At 37.1% G+C, this 21,654-nt stretch overlaps 1 protein-coding gene across 14 annotated transcripts in view; it reads left to right on the top strand.

Annotated features, from left to right (window-relative positions):
- The window catches only part of LOC146488705 (uncharacterized), a 122,817-nt gene that overhangs the window by 55,707 nt on the left and 45,456 nt on the right, over window positions 1-21,654 (top strand). For 2 of the 14 annotated variants that reach the window (XM_085112891.1, XM_085112938.1), the window contains exons 2-4: window positions 3,061-3,081; window positions 3,915-3,965; window positions 4,635-4,664. The exons of 6 other annotated variants lie outside the window; for them this stretch is intronic. In XM_085112891.1, the coding sequence (XP_084969017.1) occupies window positions 3,061-3,081; window positions 3,915-3,965; window positions 4,635-4,664 (102 nt within the window). Of the gene's footprint in view, window positions 1-2,568; window positions 2,965-3,060; window positions 3,082-3,914; window positions 3,966-4,634; window positions 4,665-7,091; window positions 7,140-21,654 lie in introns of those variants that run through there. 6 more of the 14 variants (XM_085112899.1, XM_085112928.1, XM_085112907.1 and 3 more) reach the window with 6 other exon arrangements.

Genomic DNA, 21,654 nt, shown 5'->3' on the forward strand with positions numbered 1-21,654 from the left:
TTCGTATTAAGCTCTTATGATAGTAATCGCACTTTAAAATTATCCTGATGTCAAGGCAACTAAACACGGCAGATATTCCTAAAAATATTACGAAAAGATGGTCGGTGATAACCAGGAAATCTGATGAAACATCTTTTGGGGATATTTTGCTATTGTTAGCATTTAACTCATATCAAATGACTGATAAATATTTTTATTATGCAGACACGAGTGTTTCACGTGGCATTTCACAAACGAGTGCGAGTGTTTCATCGGGGATTCCAAACACGAGAAAACTGATGAAAGCACGAGGCCGTAGGCCGAGTGCTTTTATTGCTTTCGAGTGTTTGGAAATCCCGATGAAACACGAAGCACGAGTCTTTGAAATTGTTTCTCAATCGTGCATCAGTAACCAAGAACAATGAAAAAATTCTCTCTGATTTTGGCATCGTACGCGGAATATAAGTTACTTTTTTTAGTGTTGTTTTTCAGTAATTATTGGCCTTTGTTGTCAAATATTTTAGCAGTGCCACAAGTCCCTGAAGAACGTCATTGTCTAAAGCGGAACACATATACATCCCTTGATCTCAATTCGGTCATTCTTAATAAGATATGGCGTTGTCACGTTTTCGAGAAGCCAAAACAGCCGAAGAAGAGGTTATTCTGGTTCAAAGCAGCCAGTGGGAGTCAATACACTCAATGCAATATTGCATTGCCGTCAATTTGCAAAGAAGTACGTTTTAAGCCGAAGAGTAGTCATAGCCTTCGTGTAACGTGTGTGTCCACATTATTCAACGCAGGTGTTGAAGAGAAATTAATTAGGGATCGGACTGGTCACCGTTCAAATGCTTTGTTTAAATATGAGAAGGTTAGTGAAATGAAGTCTGGCTAGGTTTCTGATATATTGGCACCTAAATGCAGCTCTACAAGTAATGTTTCTTCCAGTAGAGAAGTGTCAGAAACTACCGTAGAAGTTGGTAGTTCAGCAAATACTTGTGAATTCATGTCCTCTGCATTTTTTAATAACTGTACCATTAACATTAATGTCAACAGATTATCCAAATGTGAATGAACATAATGAACAGGATAACGAAAGTAATTTATATTCATATTGTTCAGTTGGTTTTGGACATTCTGTCATTGTCTTTAAGTATTAATAAAGCTTGCCAGGTCATGTTGGTGTTGTGGCATTAATATTTAAATAAGGATAAATTCTCCTTCAGTGGGGCTTGACATTTTATTAAGCTCTTGGGTTTGATATAACATCAAAGTATAAGGGAAAAGCCTCTGTCCAGTGTTTCATCGGGGTTTCTAAACACACACATGTGGCCAAATTGGCGTATCTCGATTGGTTTGTAAATTGATGAATAATTCATGAGTTTGAGCATGGAAAATACACAACTCGTAAAATTCATGCGAAACAACATCCGGGAACCAAGTGGCGTATTTTCCATAAACTCACTAGTGAGGATATTGATAACAACATTTCCTGCTTTTTCACGGTTGTTTTGTGCAAACAGTCGGTGAAAAATGGCGAGCGATAAATTTATCTATATAATACTGTACTGTAAAAAGAAAATTTCTTAGCGGCTTTAAGATAAAGAGCATTTCAAAAATCAAGCATTTTAACATGCTTTTATTTCTTCAAAATTTTAAAAGTCTGACGCAGGTCCGTCGGTCTCAAACTGTGTTTGTCTTTGAAGTGTTTACCGGTTACCGAATGTTCCTCTGCACTTTGATGGAGGTGACGGCAAGTGTAACCGAGATTTATAATTTGCATTGCACAAATCACAGGTAAATTCGTAAACAATCTTCTGTTGGTTACCAATAGGAGGCTTCAATTCCGTATTTCTCAAGTCGTCGATGATCATTTTTCTAGTCAACTGAATTGGCTGCAATTCGTGATTGATCTTTCTTTCAAGGTCGCGAAGTTGTCTGGGAACCACGTCAGCAGAATTCTGATCCTTGAATGGCATAGTGATCCGTAGGGGACTGTCTGATGGCGTATAGCTTATATGACTTACGTCTGGAGGGTTCTCGGAAAGCTGCTGAAAAAGAAATATCGTTTTTATCACTCAAAAATAGAAATCCTACCTTTGCGTCTCCGTTTAATATCATCTATCTTTTTTTAACCTATCTATTAGCCGATATAATTAAATTTAAGTTTATTTTTTCTTTTTGATTAAAGGAGCTTTCAGTATAAACAAAATATGAATATATTTTAAGCGGTTTTGTAAAATTTGCAACCAATTAAGTTTGAAAAAGATGACAAAATCCATTTATATATAACTGTTTTGGTTAAGCAAAGACTTGCAACACCTTTACGTGACAATTCAATGAAGGTTTAAGCTATCATCCAGTGCCTCTTTATTACTGATTGTGTTGTCCTGTTTTAGAACGATTTGCTATATTTGTCACAATTACTAGATTTAATATCGATATTTTGTGGGGCAAATTAATGTTTATTGTATACACTAGGACATTTTTAGAGGACTGGTGTTTGAGGTCATATGAGGTCATTTACGTGCGTTCACTCTACGAATATTTTTGGGGTTATCTTCACTTCATTTTTCTCAAACTGCGTAGCACCCGATAAATATTTGTTTGAAAATTGAACGTCACTATGAAGGTGTTACTGGAGACTACACTGTCTTTGTCATACAAAACAATTTCGTCCTCAGATCCAAATTCCTGTTATAGGGGATATTGATATTGATGTCTTTTGTCGATTGTCGATTTGAAGAGGCACTAGGGGAAAAAATTTCCTCTTAGAAGTCAGAAAATGGATCCTACTTGACAATTTAAAGTATGTAACCGATATAACCTGTTGACTTGCTGCCGTTGGTATTGGCGCGAGCGTTCAAAAGAAAAGGGGGAACGCGAGCTAGTTATCCTCAAAGTGTAGCTCTGCTGTCAAAGACATGGAAACAAGAATGAAGTTAGTGACAGTTTTACTGCTAGCAGGTGCTGTAGGATTCATTCAAGGTATGCATCTATATTTTAGTTTGAATCATAGGACCAAACTTTATGCATTTTCCAACATTTGTTTTGCTAAATGTCGCCCCTTATACTTTTATACAGGTCTGCCAGTCTCAGGAGAGAGTAAGTTAAGAAAAGTTGCATTAGTAGTCTAGTCTACCAGTCCAAAGATACTGAATTCAGTTCAACATCTTTTAACCTGTTAACCTTTTTTTTTTTTTGAACAATTAGTAAAATTGAACATAAAAGTTTTTCATCACCTTCATTTACCATCATCGGTAGTACTGCTTAACTTTGCTCAGCGCTGCATCTCTAAATTTAGTTTTCCACTGAAAATAGAAGGATATCTCTGTCGTCTGGAGAGAATCTACGAATTTAGATATATTGAACATATAGACTCTTATCTTGTCTTTCAAAAGTGGATTTTGTATCTTAAATCCGCAATGTTCCAAGTTCAGGCTTAAGCAAATTTTTGGTGTATTTGCCAATCAATTCTAAAAATATCATAGCAAGTTGTAGGAAAACTGACGTTGATCACAGTTCCCCTAATAAATAGATAGGCGTCCAAAAATAATGCGTTCAACTAAAGATGGCATAAACATAGACAAAGTAACCAAATTCCATTCCCGTTAGTGGGCTAAAGGCGGCTAAAATCGGGAGTTACTTCTATGGCGCATGAGCAAGTTTGTTTGGCATGACATATCGAAAAAAAAACGAAATGGCTTCCCGTTTAGCTTTCGCTTCGGTAAATTATTTTTTTTTTGTCTTGTGTGGTATATACTAAAACAACTATTCACCTACGTGTCGATTGAAGTGGTAAATATCCACCACTATTCGCCTCCACTTCGGTGAATAATTGTTAAATAATGCCAGTTCCTTAACAGGAAGGAATAGAAACCAAGCAAACGAATCATCGGACAGCCAACATTCACTTTATTTATGTTTTACTTTCTCAGAGGATGCAATTAAAGGGAACGCAGTCGCACCTGTTCGTCTAGCAGAAAATGGTGACATTACTTTGTGCATTTTAAGCAATGGCACACGTGAAAAACTTACTCTTTAACTGTGTTTAGACCCATTAGTGTGAATAAAGGTAGAAAGATCGCAAACTAAATCTTGTCCGTAAAATAAAATAAAAATGTGTAGTTGCCCAACATCTCGCAAGCACGAGACAATAAACATCGTCGGGTCTTGCGGTAACAACGGATATATAAGGATACTGGTGCGAGTTTTCTGAATGGCGATTTAATAATATAAAATACAAAAACAAAACATATTAATAAAAATGGAGGAGGGAAAAATGGTGTAGGTGCGCCTATGTACGATAATGAGTTCCATGTTAATCAAGATTCAGAATTTTCCTTGTGCCCAACTTGTGACGTGTTGAAAATTAATATGCTTTTCTTCAATTTAAATGCTTGTTAAACAGCCAGAGTTCTGTGACATTTAAAGTTTTGTTACATGGAAATTCTTTTGTTTGTTTTTTTAATGTAGTTAAGAAAGCAAATTGGGGCCATATGGGAGTTTTGGAAGACCAACAGTTGCACGTATATTCTGGGACTTTCTGCAACTTTAAACTCAGCTTAAGATTCCAATCAAATTAACTGTGTCATCGTACGCAAATATCCGTTTTAATATAATATTTATAACGACTTCAATATATTTTTCTTTGTCAGAGGAAGCTGAAGATGTCATTGACAATGAAGGTAAATCCATGGCACTTATAACAATTAGGATAATATTTTCATGCAACAAATTGTTCCAGGGAAAATCTTGTACTGCGCTGTAAGTTGTGAAAGATTTGCATGTGCTTGGTACAACACACGCTGCCGTGACTTCTGCCTCTCGTAACATTTTATGTCTCACGTCGAGGCAGCAAAACAAGTCATACCAGTCAGAAACGTGAAATAATTGATGCTCCAAAAGTTGTGGGAAGGTGTAATTTCCCTGTTACTCATCATTGAGGCCCTATTAAAGGGAGAGTTTCACGGTTCGGCGCATGTGCGAGCGATAACGTAAGCGCTGTCAAGCCAATTGTTTTTGGACCAATTAGAAGCGAGTACACAACACCGGCGGGATATGGCGGGCAAGTCTTATAACTTGCTGGCATAAAAATAAAACTGACCGGCCAGTGTTTCGGTCACGTTTCAGAAAGAAACAAAAAGGCTGTCCATGTAAAACACATGGGGATTTTTGCAGCGCCGCTTCGTGAATGTCCCATGACATTCAAGAAATGCCAGAACTTATGCGAACGTATACGGTTTTATTTTAGTACAATTGTCGATATCTCGCGGCATCGACCTTTTTTTATTACGCGCGGTTTGGAAAGCCGAGAAGCTCCCTCAAACTTACGTACTTAAATCCAGCATTTCATCAGCATTCAGTGATAAACTTACTATAGTGTGTACGCTCGATAGCCTGATTTTATTAGACCAGCGAGAAGGCGAAGAACGAGAAATCCGCAAGCTTCAAGAAGCGATGCGACCGTTTAGTAACAACAACACTGAGCGTCCTTCCGAGATGCTGGAATGCATTTGAGAAAACTCTGCCATGGTGGCAAATCAAAACTGCGTTTGCCATTCGCAATGACCATAATTTTATAGATAAATGAATACCTTACAATAGATTTTGTAGTTTGCCGCAAATCTTTTGGATTTTTTTCTAATGCCCGCTATTCGAGCCCGCTAATAGACGACTACAACTAACTCGCACATTTGATCTCATATTTATTCGCTTCGCGTCTCAGTGTTGTACAATTTTTTCCATCCAAAGCAAAACACTGATGTTTGATGCTGTTTGTCTGTCGAATTCTCCGTTTTTGACAGTTGACTTCCATATGAACAAACAGTACGATTGAAATCTAGAAAATCCTCGCGAGTTCATCCAAAGCCAGTTGGTGACCTTTGCCATTTCCAGCGAAAGCAGATGTGCCGCGAAATCGTTGTCTATTTTAAACAGACTTATCTCTTTACCAATTTTCCACGTTTGGTGGACGTATCTTGTTAACCACACAGGATTTCTACATTCACTCCACTCTGTCCGCTTTAACTTCTGTGCTTCCAGAGAGTCCACAGAACGTCCCGTCGCCGGTCGGCCGCGACGTCTCCTTGCCGATCCATCGACAAGAATGTCGTTTTCGGATGCTAAAACACTTTTGACCTTACAAAAATCGAACTTATATTTACAACAGGAAACAACGATTATAAAAAGTGAAGAACGAAGAGCGGATGATCCAATTTCGGGCGCGATTTCAACAGATTGTTCCACCACAATTTAGTGTCGACCCGTACAATTTATTTTTGAGCCGGTCTGCTCGCGCATGCGCTTGACCGTGAAACTCGGCCTTTAAGGACTTTCGGAGTAAGAAGATGTCACTAAAATAATATTTTTTTAAGCCGTGCCACTCAGTTAACGGCACAAGGTGCTAGTTGGGGCGAGTTTTAAACTTCACAAAAAAAATAATTGAACGTGACATTAGTTTAAGGGATAAAGGATAGTTAGTAACATTGTTGTAGGCAAAACGGATAGACGAACACCCATACCAGGGATTTATCATTGCATAAATAACAAACGAAGAACTATTTACAGTGGTTTAAGACATACATAAATTCATGTCATTAGCTTGCAACGTCGTGGGATGTCCCTTCAAATGACGTAGTCCATTAATTACTATACCAAATACAACCGTTTGTTAATGATTAGGAAAGCGCTTGCTTTAGGGTGCGAGAACACGTAAACTTGTGGATGTATGGTGCAATAAATAGAAGGTACCAGCTATTTCCGTTTAGCTTAGAAAATGTTGACTTAACTATTGTACCGAGGACATTTCCTTATAGAGGAGCTTATAATGGAATTTGTTATCTGAAGACTGTAAGGCAGGCGTTGGCGAGCTGTTGATAATGCTTAGGGTTTATTGTAATTATTGTAAGTTAAAATTAATGTTAATTCACGTTTTAAAGATAATCATATAGGATACAATTATTTATTTTTAATTTTACTGTCCTTTCAATTCCGCTTTCGTGTAAAGAGTTAAGAAGTTAGATGGTAACTTATGAAACGACTGCATTTAAAAAAAAATGTGAACCAATCACTCACTCACTCAATCACTAAATCTTCCATTTGTTCTTGTTCAGAGGATTCGGAAGATGACAACGCCAATGACAATGACAATGACGATGCAGGTAATTTGATCGCCTTTTCAGTGTTATTTTTAACTGATTTTAATTTTGATCTATAAGTATGGAATACTTATGATTGATACCTTTAAAATATTCATCTTTGTCTTCTCAGACGATTTTGAGGGAGATATAGTGCAAGAAGGGAAATGCCTTTAAGTGATTTTACTGTACGTGATTGACATTTGTATGTGGTTTGATCAGATGTTTAATGCCTAATCAACAGAAAAACAAATGAATGAATGGCCTGCTTATTTGCCCATTTTTTTTTTTTTAATTCACGCATTAGGGATTCTTCTTTTGTTATCCAAAACATAATCTGTTGAAAATATATGATTTTTCTTGTCTTCCTTAGATGATAACCTTGAAAACGGCGTAGGCAAAGCAGGTAAAGCTATATCTTTTTTAATTGACTTGTTTAGATATAGTTTTTTTATGCTGTTCAAGCAAAGGTTACTATTTAAGGTTACTTAAATCTTAATAACTCTCGAGCGATATTTGTTACAATGTGTACTGCATAAGAAGAGAAAAAAAGTTTACTGGTTACTATTGCGGCTTGTTTGTTGTTCCTATGAATAACGTTAACCTGTATTTATGTTCTTTATTCTGTTATTGTTAAGTCCTGTTATTACTTAGACGATGTTCTCGACGATGTAGCAAGCGCAGATGTTAAATTTTAGTGTCTTTGAAATGAATTGAATTTGTTTATGCTAACAACTCGCTAAGCTTAAGGTTATTATTAGTTTAACTTTTTTTCTTTACATACAAACCTTGTAAAAGAGATTCGACAAGAACTGCTCTGAAGAAAGTAGTTATTCAAAAACGCTGATAAAAAAGGTAAAATGTCCCCAAGTTCAAGCTAGTATTAGCCTCCTACGCAGACGTTCTTAGGTCAGAACGTCTGCGTGGGAGGCTAAACTAGTATAAGTTTACGATTTTTTCCCCGCTCGAGCAAATTCAAAACTGCCTAATTTGTCAACCAATTCTGGCAAATGGGAGCGCCCTTTGGCCCTTTTTTGCAAAGATTAATAAACAATATCGTTTGTACTAGTGACAATGACGATGGAAATGGTAAGTTGGTGTATTATCAACTTTGGGTTTTAGGTGTTGGATATTTTCGCATTATTTTAACTTACAAAAGAAAACAGCGCAGGGACGATAACTACTTTACTAGCAAATTCAATGGCGTGTCTCACATAATGGCTGAGAGGACGTTCTTCCTCGGCATTGAATTAAAAAATATAGTCATCTTTAGGAATGATATGGCGAGGCCTTCAAAGGTCGTTCAACACAGAACTGTTATTAAAATCTCAAAACCGTTAAAAAAGCCAACCCCTTACAAATTTGTTTTTTTCAATTATTCTTCCAGATATCGCTCATGACGAGATTCAAGGGATACGGGGATGGAATCCATGGCCAGGACGATGGAATCCGGGATGGAATCCTGCACCAGGACGATGCCCAGGATGCACACGGCGATGGAAACCAGTCCGCAGACGTTGCCCAAGATGTCCACGGCGACGGAATTGGAGACCAGTAGGCGCACATTGCCCAGGATGCGCAGGACGATGACATTGAGGGTGTTTGACGTGGGCGTGGACTTGGACACGGTGGTAATGCACAAACATTCATTTTAATTAAGGTCGATGATTCCGAAATCATGTTAGAAATCAAGTCAGAAATCTTATAACAAAACTTACAAAGGTGAGGCAGGGTGATTGAGCCGTTACCATGTAGGACTTCAAAACAGGAGTTCCTGGGTACAGGTCGACCCAGATAAGTCGATGACTGATCGTTACCCCGAGCTCGACGCTTTGATTGCCAAGCTATTGAATTACACACTACAGAACTGAACTACTGGAAGACGAGTAAGGGATTATGGCATCGTTTGGAGAGGAGATGGAAATTAATTGTGCCGATGAACAATTGCCTTTTCTTAAGTCAGTCTAGCAAACACTCTTCTAGATGTAAATTATCTAACAAAAGTTACGTTACCCTGAAAAGTACCCAAAATTGCACTTAATTATGCGTGAGCACGATCCATGCCATCAGCCTACCCAAAGGATACCACCTTCTTTTATTCGTAATATACTCCTTTAAAGCCAGCTACTTTCTATCTTCCCAGTTGGGACTCTTAATCATGTTACGTTCAATACCAACATTTATTTAGCCCAGTTTGTACCACATACACTACAACGATAAATAAAGGTATTTATCATCATCCAAATTAATATCATCATCATCATCATCATCATCATCATCATCGTCATCATCATCATCATCATCATCATCGTCATCATCATTGTTATTGTGATTTCTTTACATAATACATTTTTGTTTTTATTCTTTTTCTAGGCTGAAGATGGACTTAATTTAACCTAAATTTAATTCACTAGTTAAACAAAAGTGTAGAAAAAAATAACAACAATAAACTAGTTTTTAAAATAAATTGGTCTGTTTTCTTGTATTCACACCTCAGTGATTGGCAAAAAAATCTCTTTAAAAGCGTCATTTCTTTTAGCAATAAATCTCTTCCTCACGATAGAACTTTTGCCACTTTGCACATGCCGGAAAATACATAATTATTGCCCAAATACAGGGCGTGGATGTAGGAAAAACTTTTAGGTACCCACAATAATGTAAGCAAACTTTTACCAAAAAAAAAATTGCACCAAACACTATTCAGTAATAGGAGAAACCTTGAAAGCGCTACGATATCTTCAGTAAAATTACACTGATAAAGAGAAAAATGAATTAAATAACAAAAAATCTCGAGATACCGGTATAACTGAGGAAAAGAGGATGTGATTGGCTGTCTTTCACCCATTTTTTTGTTTGTTTTTTGTTTTAATTTTGGAAGGACCTTTTCGCGGTGGCCTATGACGACAGCTTGAAGTGAAACTTAATAAAACCTTTTCTTACAAATTGAAATGTTAGGACAAACTGTTAAAATAATTGCTAAAAAATGGAAGGAAAGCGTTGATGATCCTGTTCTAAAGATTAAAGAATGTGTGGAAAAAACGGTTTGCTTTATTGCTAGAAAATGGACATTACCCCATTCCTCTGGTTCGGGGTACTGATTTTGCCCCTACCCCCCCCCCCCCCCCATAACTTTTCAAGTATAAAAAACTATGGCAGTGAGACCCAGAGTATTGAGAGTGCATCCAAAGCTGTCTCCTTTGAGGTCCGCACGGGAAGTTATGACCTCATCATGTGACGTGCTGATAAGGTCATGATTGCCAAATCGCGACTTTTGGATTTCCGGATTTTCCCAATACTTCAGGAAAGTGACGAAATTGACCGAAAAGTAACCAAAACCAATATCAGAACAAAAAATTACGGGAAGAAAAGTGATCTTTGTTCATTTCAGAAAGGGATTTTCTATTTTCTGAAAAAAAAAATTATGCCTGTCTAAAATTGTTTGTCACGGTAACATCGAAAAACTCTAACAGACCACATCATTTTTTTTTACAGATAAATTCTTTAAAATTCTTAAATTTTCGAGGCGTTTACTCAAAATTTTGAAAAAGCAATTTGGTTTCAAAGTCGCCGGGGGCAAAATCTACCCCCTCCCCTCCTCCCAGGTCTATTGTTCATGTAGATAGGGTTAAACACATGACGAAAAACTGTTGAATCTCTTGCTAGGATATCAAAATAATATGATCCTATAGAAGAAAAATATTATTTCACTAGGGATCGAACGCACTTTACTAATCCACAATTATTACTAGTTAGTAAGTATGTAAGTAAGTAAGCAAAGTAGCAAGCAGGCAAGCAAGCGAGCGAGAAAGCCAAGGAAGCAAGCAGGAAAGTAAGTAAATAATTAAATATCGAATACAATAAAAGAATCATCGCAAGAATGCGTTCAGTGTAAAAGATGTTACAGCTGAAAAAGCGCGGTGCTTCTTTATTCCAAGCTATGACACTTGGACACGCCAAGTTCTTGTGCCATGTTAGTCAGCGTTCCACCGGGTCAAATTTTCTAAGGAGGTTAAGAAGTTTATCGTCTCTTTGTACATACAGTTCTATTTTTTAAGGCCATCACTAAATAACGTCACTTGACATCACTTTGTAGTGACGGTTTCGGTACTAACTCCCGCTCAGTGCCGATTTGCAGTTCAAACTTCACCTTTTCGCCCCAGAGCTGCAATTAAGTATCTTTTGTGTCACCAAATATCAACACTATTTTCTTTCCAAAAAAAAAAAATTGTCAATCAGCGCGCAATAAATGGAGAGTTATTGTAAAGCACCTTAGAATGCTTGTATTTTAGTAAAAAAAAAAAAAAAAAAGACCATTGGTTAATATTTTTTTGCTATGTACCGAATGGGTCGATTTTTTAGAGGAACGAAAATGGGGCGACGTTGCTGATATTGCTACATATACTTGTTCTCTACTTTCTACATTTCTGATTAATTTCCCCAAATACTGGCTAACGATCCAGTTTGGACATTCGCTTACCTAAAAGTTAACATTCCTATTCCACGCAACTACTGCGACTTAAAACATCATATGAACTACGTAGATTTGATTCTTTACATCATGAGGAAAAATAGTGACCGATTTCGAAAGAACAAACTAGTCAACAAAATTAGCATGATTTTATTTCTAAAATGGTTCCATGATATTTGTTTAAAACGTCAATTGCTCAAATTGGCCGCACAAGCTTATATCAAATTTCAAGTAGCTTTAATATGCACGTCGCTTTTTTAAACACAAATATAAATTACCGAAAACGGAAAAGAAAGCCTCCCAAGCCCCAAATTTTATTGAAATAAACAATGTTTACTTTTAAAAGTGAAAAAGTAATAAATCGATAAAAAAGTAAAACTCTTGCCATGTTATTGAGTGTGTCAAAACACGCATGTAATTTTTGCAGACACTTTGTCTCGATTGAAAGCGTTTGTTGGGATAAAGGGCTTTGCTGAGCAAATTGCAGAAGTTAAGGAATTTCAACCCACATGATCAGATCACTTTGCAGATAAAAGGCATATTAAACATTTGAAGCAAGACAAAAATTACCATACTGTGGTTTTTCCCAGATCTTGTAAAATCCGTTTAAAGTCCGAGGTTTGGTTTTAATTTTGAGTGGAGTTTAGACTTTTTCAAATTCTAATGCGAAATCATCTCTTCAATAAACTCAAATGAGATCGGGGGTGGGAGGGGGGGGGGGGGGTGAGAGGGGCTACTACTACTTAAACCGTTTGTGCACAGAATTTGGTGTATCTGGAAAAGTCTTAGACTGGTTCGCCTCGTATTTATCTGATCGCTTTCAGAAAATGACAGTTGATGGTGTACTATCAGACCGGTTCAAAATCTTGGGGTTCCCCAAGGCAGTTGCCTGGGTCCTCTATTATTCGTAATTTATTCTAGTAAGCTGTTCAATATTGTCAACAACCACTTGCAAAACGTACATGCCTATGCCGATGACACTCAGTTATATGTTGCCTTTAAATCTGGTAATTCCACCGAAGAAACTGCTGCTGCGTCATCTATACAATCCTGCATTCGTGATCTACAGAACTGGATGCTGATGGACAGATTAAAACTTAATCCTGAGAAAACCGAATTTCTTATTCTTGGAACAAGACATCAACTCGAGAAAGTAATTACTTCACACCTTGTTGCTGGTGTATCAACAAAGGTGAAAAACCTTGGGATCATGGTTTGACCCTAATCTTGATATGATTAGCCATATCAATAACATCTGCAGTTCGTCTTTTTACTATCTCTACAACTTACGCAGGATCAGAAAGTATTTGCCTCATCAATCTGCCATATCCCTTATCCACGCGTTTATCACTAGTAAATTGGACTACTGCAGCAGTCTTTTATATGCCCTTCCTGCAATTCATATGAATAAACTTCAAAGAGTTCAAAATGCTGCTGCAAGACTTGTCACTAACACTCCTCGCAACTGTCATATCACTCCCATTTTGGTAGATCTTCACTGGTTGCCCATCAAATACCGAATTGAATTCAAAATTGTGCTGCTAACATTCAAGTGCCTCCAAGGACTTGCACCACAATATCTGGTCGATATTATTGCTATCGCTCCCCAGTCAAGATATAAACTTAGGTCCAGGAATGCAACTCTGTTGGTACCAGCCAAAGCGCGGTGCCTACCTACGCTTGGTGACCGAGCCTTTCAGTCGGCTGCTCCGAAACTATGGAACAGTCTTCCGGCCGAGATCAGAAACATTCAGATCCTCACCTCTTTTAAACAAGCTCTCAAAACATAATTTTTTTAAGATAGCTTTTAATTGATTTCCTTATACCTTTTTATGATAGCTTTTAACCGATTTATTAATTTGATCTTATTGCTGTTATGCGCACATGAAAATATTTCTATTATATATGCGCAATATAAGTTTTATATTTATTATTATTATTACTACTACTACTACTACTACTACTACTACTACTACTACTACTACTACTACTACTACTACTACTACTACTACTACTAAGTAGTAGTAGACAATATTATGTAATATATTCGGCTGAGTTTAAGAGTTTTGAATGGTGTCTCGTCGGCAATGCCAGCGAGAACGCAAGTTCCTAAGATCAAGTTTAAGCCAAGTTTGCGAGTTGGTCTCCGGATAAGTTTCCCTCTCAAGTTTGCGCATTTCCTACTGCTTTACAACTTTTTAGGGTCACCATAGTAGAACTGAAAATAAACAGTGTTTTAGTTAATCTTTTATGCACTACTCTAATCACATTTTAAAGAGGCAAATATAATATAATCAAAATGGCTGGTTATCAAAGTTCTTGCAAAGGGATTTAACTTCACTTCTAAAAGCTGTTTGGGAGAATTCATCATATTTGTTCGGCTTGGCTTGGATTTTTTTCAAGGGAAGGGGGTAGATTCTTACATAGTTAGAAACAGGAAACTAATAGGGGCAACGTTGAAAAAGATAAACAGACAAAATTGGTTGTAGGGTAATTGTTTCGAGTTACTTTTGAGGGGAGCTAAACAAAAATAGACTGTTCATCATTCTCTCTGTCATTCCTCTAAGTGTGGATTATCTTTTTTCCATCAAAATTTGCCACTAACACGTATAGCCTCCATCCCTCCTTTATCCTCGATATGTGAAGTAGTTATTGATATTTCAGTTTACCTTTTCAACACTCATCGAAAAGCACTTCCAAAATATCCGATCGGGTTGAAAAAATTGAACTCCGTAAATATATACCAAAAATAGTAACGACCGTTGTTCAGCAGATATTGCCCTGAAATTTCGTTCTGATTTTTCTTTAGGTGCTGAGAACATTGCCTTCGAAATTTTGGTTTGTTTCGCTATAATATTGCAATAAATTTGTTTCGGAAAGAGAAAGATTTCAAAGTTTCCATGATATCGTCGGCAGGATGCAAATTATATAGACAATTCACGGACGAGCCAATACTCGTCAATAACTTGACATCGCTTTAAGCATTATGGTCATCATCATTATTCTTCCTGTTGTTGTTCATTCTGAGATATATCATAAAATGAATATTCTTTAATTTGGTCGTGCATTGATTCTACTAGAGGAACTTAATTCTTTGGTCAATTCAGTTCGAGAGTAAGTTTTCAAGATCTAGCTGTAAATAATCAAACAAAGTTCACAACTCGTTGGCACAAGCATCAGTACTGGTGACCTTCGTCTCCTAATAGACACAACAAGTTTAAACTCTTACGCTACTACTCGTGCTTTAAAAATATCCCGATGTCAAGGCAACTAAACACGGAATATAAAAAAACAGGAAAAGGAGGTCGGTGGAGAACAGGATGACTGTTCAGTATCAAACGGTTGAGAAATATTTCATTTATCCTATCTCTCACACGATATTACTGACAGACATCGTAAACATAATGCATTTTGCTGGCCATAGGAAATTGGAAGCTTGCGTAGTCGGCAAAATCCCAAAAAAGGACAAAGTGAACTCTTTAATTGAATTTTGTTCGTGACCGCAAAAGGTTGCATTGTACTCAAGGAAAAATATTTTGTTTTTCAATTTTGGGTTCCGAAAATATAATAAAAAAACTGTAGCTACTTAAATAATGCATGTTTACACTCACCAGGCGGAGACGAGTTAAATTTCACAAATTTACAATGGTGTTGTCGAAAATTTTGTAAATGAAAATTTGGAATTTTAACGTCCAATATTTCCTTTGAAAAAACTTTTTACATTTGTGTGACTTCGTCTAGAAAACACTCGCTTGAAAACAATACTGAGTAAAACATTTGAAGGGGTTTTGTTTAGAAAGTTACACACATGATCGATAAACGATTGGTTTAACCGGATTTGACTTATCAGATAATGGCCAGGGTAAAGGGTCATTTTATAATTTTCTCTTCAGTCGGCCATCCTTGTAATTTTACAGTTTAAATATACAGTTCTGATACAGGATTAAATTCCGACTTTGCCTGACACGGTGAGCACTGAATAAATGGGTAATGATGACGTCTGCCCTCGACAAATACACAGAGAGAGTCCGAGCTATAAAACTCATTATTACCTGTCAAAACGTCGAGAGAAAAGGCCGAATTCGGGACGTTTAAAACAGAGAAATCCTCCTTTAAGGACTCCAAAGGATTGCTTGATGGCTTAAAATGAAGAAATTGAAAAGCTTTTGAAAGCAAACCGATGAAAGATTTGATATTATCCGAATACTAATTAAATATCCCCATTGCAGCGAATAAAATGAGTTAATTCCCACGATCAGCTCCCAGATGACCTCGTAGCTCAGTTGAAGCTCTGGTAATCTATCCAGATGTCGTGGGTTTTCATCCCACAGATGACAAAGATTTATTTTTTACAACGGAAAACCAAATTTCCTTCAAAGAGCTACAATAGCCAGCCCGGGGAAATGTAGCACAGAATTGTTAACATTCCGTTTCTATCATATTATCCGAAGAGCAGACATTTTTTGGAAATACTCGCGCGCTTCTTTAAACTTGTAAGTGTACTTCTTTAAACGTAAGTGTACTTCTTTAAACGTGTACTTGCTTGACTGTAAATTTGCACTGAAATGTATTTTTCATGAAGGTTTAAAAGCTCTTTTTTTACCTAACAGCCTTGCCAAAAACTTTCTCAACAGATTTTTCTAAGCGCGAAATATCTGAAAATCCTGCGCATTTCTGGCAAATCAGTTCTTCTAAAAATTACTCGATGATCGCGGCATCGTGTAGATTTCCTCGAGGCGAATATCAGAGGAAGTGAACATGAAGAAGTGAACACGGGCTTGCCTTTTTCTTATGAACTTTCTGTCTGTTTTTTTCTGTATAATCATTCAAGAAAGCTCTCAAATAATCAATAAATATATAAATAAATATTTTGATCTTACGTTAAAGCCAAATCCTTTATTGCGATTTGATTTTAAGCGCTAATGGCAGGGACAACAAAAGAAAACTTTATATACATTTTTTTTAATCCAGGCTCTCTATTTCCCTGATGGTTCCCATCTATTTCTCCTCAAGCTACAAGTGCTTAAGGAATGGGTTTTGCAGAAATTATGCCACAGATGCCAGCCAGACTGAGAAAGAAAAATGCCAATTAATTGACTACATGTTGAAAGTTTTACACAACAAATTTTCGAGACAATGCCAGAAATTTCCATAACTATACAGTAAACCTTTCGCACTTTGCATTGGCACCTGATTGGCAACTGCTACTTGCTGGCGTCATTTTTAAATTTCCCTCTTTTTTGCAATTTATGTTGACGCCACGGCCCAAGAAAAAACACAGGAAGGTTTTTTTTTCCTCCCGTAATACAGTTCATTTATTGGACTCAAACTAACCACTTCTTTACAAGCTATGTGAGTATCATTTTATCCTGATTTTTTCGTTCCCTCACAGCATATATTTTGTCCCAATAAATAACATGTGGGTTTTTTTTTTCTTTAAGTTTTAATAGTTTTGTTGACTCATGGGGATTTGCTACGATCATATTTCACAGTTTCAATCTTCTGCTATTAAACGTATTGCGATCCAATTGTTTTACATTTTGATTACAGTTGCATCTTCTCATCTATATGTTTGCATTGCTCGAAATTGTGCGCATTTACAAGGCCCTAAAGCTTTTTGCTGATTTGCAAGGACCCATGTGTTATAAAGATGCCCAAAATAAAGGAATAAATCTCATAGTTTATTAGATATAATCGTGTAAAGTTTGCTTATCATTTTTACATTTTTTTGTTTTTTTGTTTTTGTTTTTGCTATATTGTAGATTGATCTATATGTTATCCATTCTACGTGTTAGACTTACGATAAAAGTAAAGGTGGGGATACCAGAGAGCTTCAAAATAGGATGGTACACCACTTGACACTGATAATGCCACAAAGGTTGCTAGTGAATCTGCTGGTATTAATTTTAAACAACACACAGTTCAGTGGCTAGCCAATAGTGGTCTGAATGGCTTGGTATCGCAGGAAATTGATGGGATCAAGGTTATATGGTAAGAACGGGAGGGAAACCGTATCTGGATATTATACAGTAAAGATTTAAAAAAAAAGTTCTGAAAAAGCGTGAAATTATTTTTTCCACTCTTTTTAAACATAGCTAGGTCCAAATTTCACTAAACCACTAAAAATATTCATATATGTTTTACATATACAGAGTGTGCTCGTGAAATAAATATGTATGAATGTTTGATATTTTTGTTAGCGTGATCGTTCGAAGAATATTGTTCCTAATATTCGTTGTCATCATCATCATCATTTTCATCATCACCATTGTTGTTAGTGTTGGCCGTTGTTTTTTTCTGTGATATATCATAAAAGACACTCGTATAAAATACTTAAAAATAAAAAAAAGATCTGAAATGACTGAACATGGACGCCGACCGGTTGGCTCAGTTGGTAGAGTACCGGGAGGTCGTGGGTTCAAACCCCGGCCGGACCAACACTCAGGGTCTTTAAATAACTGAGGAGAAAGTGCTGCCTTTGCTCTGACATCTGCAAATGGTTAGACTTTCTAGTTTTCTCGGATAAGGACGATAAACCGTAGGCCCCGTCTCACAACCCTTGTTTGTAAATAACTCTGTGGGACGTTAAAGAACCCACTCACTGTTCGCAAAGAGTAGGGGACGTAGTTCCCGGTGATGTGGTCTGGTCTTTATGTGATACTCTCATGGTTGGGTGGGTAAATGCTCGTAGATATTAGCTGCATTAAGAGGGTAAATAAAGATATGATGATGATGATGATGATGATGATGATGATGATGATAAGAGGTTTCTCAGTGGAGCATAAAAGAATGCCTCCTTCGATACGATAGAACTTTTTTGTTTGCTTTCCCCTTTTCAAATATAAAATAGTTTAAATTTGAACATGCACTAATTCAACTGATGGAACCCAACACTTAATTCAATTCTTCTAGATATAAATAATCATGCAAACAAACTTCAGTTGACAAATCGTTGGCACTAAAATTTGGATAAGTGTCGACTTCATATTAAGCTCTTATGATGGTAATCGCGACTTAAAATTATCCTGATGTCAAGGCAACTAAACTCTGCAGATATTACTAAAAATATTACGAAAAGATGGTCGGCGATAACCAGGAAAACTGATGAAATATCTTTTGAGGACATTTTGCTATTGTTCGCATTTAACGATATCAAGTGATTGATGAATATTTTATTATATAGACACGAGTGTTCCCCTGGAAAATACGCCACTCGTAAAATTCATACGAAACTACATCCGGGAACCAAGTAGCGTATTTTCCATAGCCTCATTAGTTAGGTTTTGATGACAACATTCCCTGCTTTTTCACAGTTGTTTGTGCAAACAGTTGGTAAAAAAATGTCGAGCGATAAATTTCTCTATATAATACTGTACTGTAAAAAGAAAATTTCGTAGTGGCTTTAAGATATAAAAATCAAGCATTTTAACTTGCTTTTATGTCTTTAGAATTTTGAAATTCCTACGCTCGTACGTCAGTCTCAAACCGTGTTTTTCTTTGAAGTGTTTACTGATTACGGAATGTTCCTCTGCACGTCGAAGGAGGTGGCGGCAAGTGTAACCGTTGTACGTGTATATAATTTGCATCGCACAAATCACATGTAAATCTCCGTCAATTAACAACAGGGGGCCTTAATTCCTTATATCTGAAGTAGTCAATGATCGTTTTTCTAGTCAAAATTGGCTGCAAATCGTGATTGACCTTTCTCCCAAGGTTGCAAAGTTGTCTGTGAACCACGCCAGGATAATTCTGATCCTTGAATGACAGTGTGCTGTAGGGGGCTGTCTGATGGCGTATGACTCACATGACGTACGTCTGGAGGATGCTGAAAGCTGCTGAAACGCTATATTAGAGAGGTTTATGCTGTGTTTACACTTGGGCATTTACCGAGGTAATCATTTACTGACTAAACCTTGGTACATTTGTACAGTGTTTATACTGGCTCAAATAACCGAGGTAAACCTGTCATCAATCACGATCACGATCAAATCGAATTGGCGGCAAATTCTAAAATCCATGCATAAAATGCCTTTTAATTCTTTTGCCTCTCCTTTTGGGCTTGTGCAGCCGACAAAATCTCTGCATCCAAGGCCTCTTTGTCCAGCAAATCGCAATCGTTCTCCGGGGAACTCTCCACGTATGAGCTGCTTTCCAGTACGTGTTTGGGATTTACTGCTTCTCGATTGCCGAGAATGTCATCCATATCGTTAAAATGCCTTGGTATAAGGTCACTTTCACTCTCGGTTTCCTTGTCTAGCTCGTCGTCTCCCCCTTTTCCATAGCCTGTTGTCCTAAGTTTATCTTTTACGGCCTTGTATTTTTTTGTCAGGTTGGCCATTTTATTTTTGCACTGCTGTGCTGATTTGTCACTTTCCACCTTCTCTCGTGTGCACCTCTCGTGCAGTTGCCTAGCGATAGACTGCCATTCCGGGGAATTGAACGCCTTGTATCGTAGCTTATCCTCGTTTTCACCGAACAACTCGATCAGAATCCTTTTTTCTGTGTCGCTCCACCGATTTTTTTCTCCTTTGCGCTCCACTATCTTGATTTTTTGTCGCAGGCGGATCCGAAAACTGGGAAGTCTGAGCCGCACGGACAGGGGAATGAGTAAACGGCGGTGCCATCTGCAACGAAGACCTCATAGCTGGGCCATAGTACTGATGAGGCATCTGTTGCAGGAATTGTTGACTGTACTGGTGTTGTAACGGGTGTTGTAGCGCGTAGCCAAATGGCGAATACGTGGAATATACATCTTCCCTGGCGAAATAAGAGATGGAGAATAAATACAGAGAATCAACTGAAATTGCCACAAGAAAGAAATTATAATAATAAGAGCAAATTACTGTAGTAATGCAATGATGTTAACTTTACCTCTCGAGTTGTTCGTCGTCGTGGGAAGTAATGTCTTTGTTTTTTGCCATGACTCGCGTACTCGTAGGCAGATCAAAAACAAACGTGAAAATGACTTGCGAAAACGTGATCGAATGAGACTGACGCAATCTGGAAACCACGGAATGTGAAATACTATGCGACCGCAAGCGGATATATCTGTCATCTCAACCTTGGTTACCGACCTTAACCATGCCTGATCACAGGGTTAATCGAACTTTTACCTTGGTTAACTTTCTATTGTCTCGGGCGGCGTTTACCGTGGTATCAGTTAGCGTTTACACACGCAAAATATTTACCTAGGTAAGTAAACTCCAATACCTCGGTAAAACGCTCAAGTGTAAACACAGCATAAGAATGACGTTTACGGCAAACGGCAAACGGGAGATATGACCACGTGACGATGTTTATCTTATATTTGACACTTGCTGTTTTCAGTTTCTCTGTTAAATCGAGTAGTTTTGCGTTAGCATCAAAGGTCAGAATTAGTATGCCCTATTTCCATCTTTGTATTCTTTATTTCAAGAAAGCATAAACGCGAATCTCACGTTTGCCGTTTGCCGTTTGCCGTAAACGCGATTCTTGATCTTTCTATTGTTTTTATCACTCAAAAATAGAAACCCTATCTTTGTGCCGCCTTTTAATATCCTCTATCCTTTTTTAACGTATCTATTAGACGATATAATTAAAATTAAGTTTATTGTTTTATTTTTGATTAAAGGAGCTTTCAGTATACACAAATATGAATATATTTAAGCAGTTTTGTGAAATTTGTAACTAATTGTGTTTCAAAAAGATGACAAAACCTATTTATAAATAATTGTTTTTGTTAACATTTTTACGTGACAATTCATTGAAAGTTAAGACATTATCCAGTGCCTGTCTATTTACTGATTGCGTTATCCTGTTTCAGAAGATCTGCTATATTTGCCACAATGACTTGCATTAATATCGAAAAAGATGACAAAATCTATTTATTTATTTATTCATTTTTCTTAAGCAAAGACTAGCAACACTTCTGTGTGACAATTTAATAAAAGGCTACGATATTTTCCAGTGCCTCTTTCTTAACTGATTGTGTTGTCCTTTTTTAGAAAGATTTGCTATATTTGTCACAATTACTTGCGTTAATATCGCTATTTTTGGGGGCAAATTAATGTCTATTGTTTACACCAGGATATT

Source organism: Pavona decussata, unplaced genomic scaffold, assembly GCF_977016875.1.
Source record: "Pavona decussata unplaced genomic scaffold, jaPavDecu1.1 SCAFFOLD_8, whole genome shotgun sequence".
Classification (NCBI taxonomy): domain Eukaryota; kingdom Metazoa; phylum Cnidaria; class Anthozoa; order Scleractinia; family Agariciidae; genus Pavona; species Pavona decussata.